Genomic DNA, 3,957 nt, shown 5'->3' on the forward strand with positions numbered 1-3,957 from the left:
TTAGTTTGCTACTCTTCTTTAGTTTGCTATTGGTGGCGCCGGCGGTGGTGAGCAATCAAATATTTGAACGTTGAGAAGAGAGTCTTAGATTTTTTAATACAATTCTGCGAAAACAAAGACGGAAAGGAGGAGGTCAATCAAAAAAAGAGATGTTAATTAATCTAATCAAAGATCCAACTGATCGCCACGCCTGTATTGTAAATATGCAGTTACAAATAATCCAGCCAAAGTAATAGGAATTAGACCTAACACGATTCCAAATAGGAAAACTTCAGTCATTTCAATTGAAAGAGTAAATATTCGCCCGCGAACACTTTATTTTCTTGGATTGCTAAATTTGGGTCAATCCAATACGATAAAGAGTAAAACAAAAGAAAGATTCGTTTTAACAGTCTAAAATAGATAAATATAAGAAAAAATAGTTATGTTATTTAATATATTTTTCGACGGTATTGGTGATGCCCTCGTAGTAGCGAGTTTGATTCAAGAGATAGGGGTGGATGATGAGGGTTGTGGTGATGGAGGGCTTGTGTAGTTTCAGAATCCTTGTGGTGTAGTGATAGAGATCAACGGGTGCAGTGGCGGCGACATGAAGGTTGTGGTGATGGAAGGTTGTGTGTGTGTGTGTGTGTGTGTGTGTGTGTGTGTGTGAGAGAGAGAGAGAGAGAGAGAGAGAGAGAGAGAGAGAGAGAGAGATTGTGCTTTCCAACGGTGCCATTTTCGAATATGGTGTTTTCCGGTGAGAGAAAGGAGAACGAGAGGAAGGATGGTGATAGTAGTTGGAACAAGAGAGAGGAGAATGGTGAAGATGTTATTGGTAGACCATGTTAGGAAAATTAAGGGAAAAGTTCAGGTGGTGGGGCGGACGAAAATATTTTCTAAAATAAATGTCATTAATAAAACACTGAAAAAAAATATTTTAAGGATAATTTGGACATCTTATTATAGTTAGGGATGAAACAATCGGGTTTATTTGGTTCCTTTTCGTAACAGTTTTTTCTAAACCCTGTTTTTAGACCGGTTGCATGATTTTTATAGGTTCAAGCTGCTGGACCCGTTTTTGCAAAGCCAAATTTATAGCCATAGGCCCATAGTAGCCATCACAGGCCTAGCCCCGATTTTGTGCAAGTCTGCTTTCTGTTTCAAATGTTTATACCAATATGCTAAATTTTATCAATGTTATCATTAAAATTTGCATATTTCACTATTCCTTTATACACATACATTTTGTACTAATGTACCCATTGTCAATATTAGCTTAAATAAATAAAATGCCATGATATAAATTATAATATATCGAGCTCTATGAACATACAAATATGTATAGTATCTATCACATGGATACATATATTAAAAAGTCAAACATGTATCAAATAACTTTCATACAAATGTCACATATAGATTTTCTAAAGATGTTCATACAACACATGATGAATGTTCAACATCTCTCCTCCCACTGAGTGCTACAAACTTATCCCTAAACATCAAAAGGGGACATTTATCAACCAATCTTGACCCTTCATAACCTTCTTTAAGAAAAACACTACTCTTTGCACCTTTATTAGTAATGTAAAACAAACCATGATGCTTAATTAAACAAAGCAACAATCTAGCAGGCAATCTCAATTCTGAATGAAACGCTTCCAGCTGTGCAGAAGTCAACCTTTTCTCCATAGTCAAACTAAGAACCTCATGAAGAACTCCAACCACCCTCTTCCGAGCTTTAGGATCAGAAACTTCAAATCTTTTTGCATTCAAATAAGGAGAAGGAAAATCCATCTTCTGCCATTTTTCAAGTTCTTGAAGATAACTCATGTTTGGTCGAAACCCAACTGGGAATTTTAAATGAAAAGCAAAAGGGCCATGAAAGTTTCCATCTTTTGAAATTCGTGCCCGTTTCAGCTGCCCGGAACTGCCCGAAATTCTATCTTGGATCAATCTTTCCTCTCGGGCAGTTATCGCAAGGGAGGAATCCCATGTTTCAAGTTCAAGATGGGGAATCCCGCGTACTTCTTTTACAGAGAAAAATTCGGGAAATTTTGGGATTAAAGATTTCTTGAAATCAGAAGGTAAACCGAATTCGGGTTGAATCAAATCAATGGATTCAAGTGGCAACCTACAATCAACTGACAACATTAATAGTTTCTTCAAATTGTTGACCAAAATGGGTTCCATGAGTTCATTGGCTAGAGATTCTTCAGAAGCAATCTTTTCGGCTTTTTTGGTAAGTGAGACTGCAGGTGGTGTTTTGTGACCACTGCTGACGTGGAATATTAATGGGTATTTTTCAATAACAGCGATGAAATTCCATTTTTGAATAAATCCCACTTCTTTTTCGAGGTCTCTAAGAAGTAAAGATTGGTTCTTTTGTGATTGGATGATTGATTTGAGCTTTAGGATGACATTGGGTTTCTTTTGGAGGTCCATGGCTTTGTCTAGTTCATGGACTCTGTGGTAGATTTTCTTTTTTGGTCTTCTTCCTCCACAGGTTTTGTGCATGATTTGAATCCACATAAAACTTGATTTGGTGAAAGAGGAATTGTCCCGGATTTTGTCGTATAGGGAAGATGTTAAGGGTTGGTGTAGACGTAACAATGGTAAGATTGAACTTCTTCTCATGTTTGGTGAAGAAACAGTCTATGAAGCAATATGTCGAACAGTTGGTGTGCACAACGATTGCAAAGAGAAAATGTTGGTTTTCTTCACCTGACAAACATAAAACCAGTGGCTAAATTTTAACGATTAATGCCGGTTTTCATTGCCAAAAAAGTAGAAGTAGCCCAGTGAGGAAAAGGAGAAGAATCGATCAAACTTGCATAGAGTAAAACCACTTTCCATCATGAAGATACATTCGTTTTGTTAAGAAGCTAAACTTGCATAGAGTAATATGCTGATTCCTGCAAAAGTTGATGTTTTAAATATGAAGAAACATAGAAAATTAACTAAATACATGAAGAGAAGAACTCCAATTAAATAACAAGAGTTTCCTCACGGTTCTTTTTTATTTAGAATCTTTTAAACAATCACATTTTGTCATGGTCCTGAGGCACTCGTTTGGTCACACCGATTTCATTGCTTCTAACAGGAATTTCATCAAACAGCTTATGTGCATAACCCGGGATGCTAAAAGTCACTTTGAGAAGTAGGAAAACCAATTATAAATCGAAATATAAGCACTGAAGCATGAGAATTGAAATGCTTACTTGGAGTTCTTACTAGAAAATTAATTGGTTGGCGGAAACCATTTGATCTGTTTGTTTAAGATTTTCAGCCTTCCATGAATGAAGATTTATTTCGATAGTTTTTATTTCTTGAATCGGTGTCTTCCCAATTGGTTTTCTGATTTATCTTTTCCCGCCTCCGATGGCTGCCTACCTGCCTAGTGCCTACCCAAGTGAGCAAAGATAAAATATTTGGCCCTAACTCTCATTGCCCACAACAATTTACCATTCAATGAGTATGAAGGAGCCGTGGGTAAGTCGATTGTCATATGCTTTTAACCCTTCAAATTTAAACCTTAAACCGATATACCAAAAAAACCCAAAAAAAATTAATAATAACAAAAATCTTATTCTCTAATCAAACTTGTTAGAAGTCTTTTTTTTTTCCACCGTGTTTGTATCGTATTTCACAAAAATCATTATCAAAGCCAACAAACATACCCGATGTGGAGAATCAAAATCAGAACCAGAATCAAAATCATAATTGGAATCACACAACATGGTATAACGTCGTAGGAATCCTTTGAAGTTGGAGTCATGGTATAACGTCGTAGGAATCCTTTGAAGTTGGAGTCATCAAGACATGGCAAAAAATGATCCTTAGGATTATAAGGCTCCCGTTTGGTTTTTCCGTTCCTTGCTTTCATCAACATCATGGCTAGTAACAAACATGGTGATCGGTACGTGTGTGTGTGTGTGTGTATATATATATATATATATATATATATATATATAT

At 36.2% G+C, this 3,957-nt stretch overlaps 1 protein-coding gene across 7 annotated transcripts; it reads right to left on the reverse strand.

The window, feature by feature from the left end:
• Positions 1–1,348: 1,348 nt before the first annotated feature.
• Positions 1,349–3,574, reverse strand: LOC111898234 (protein WHAT'S THIS FACTOR 1 homolog, chloroplastic). Of its 7 annotated transcripts, none has more exons than XM_042898093.1 (3): positions 3,217–3,574; positions 3,028–3,133; positions 1,349–2,897 (listed from the first exon to the last, which is right to left on the reverse strand). In XM_042898093.1, the coding sequence occupies exon 3, from the start codon at positions 2,617–2,619 to the stop codon at positions 1,417–1,419; it is 1,203 nt and encodes a 400-aa protein (XP_042754027.1). In that variant the 5' UTR covers positions 2,620–2,897; positions 3,028–3,133; positions 3,217–3,574; the 3' UTR covers positions 1,349–1,416. The 7 variants fall into 7 exon arrangements, with proteins under 7 accessions (XP_042754027.1, XP_042754026.1, XP_023749934.1 ...); XM_042898092.1 differs by having other exon boundaries at positions 3,204–3,574; XM_023894166.2 differs by lacking the exon at positions 3,028–3,133.
• Positions 3,575–3,957: the final 383 nt, after the last annotated feature.

The sequence above is a fragment of the Lactuca sativa genome, chromosome 9 (genome assembly GCF_002870075.4).
Source record: "Lactuca sativa cultivar Salinas chromosome 9, Lsat_Salinas_v11, whole genome shotgun sequence".
NCBI lineage: Eukaryota > Viridiplantae > Streptophyta > Magnoliopsida > Asterales > Asteraceae > Lactuca > Lactuca sativa.

What these genes read in the sequence shown, in the direction of transcription:
- LOC111898234 (XM_023894166.2), bottom strand. Translation starts at nt 2,619, where the DNA reads ATGAGAAGAAGTTCAATCTTACCATTGTTACGTCTACACCAACCCTTA.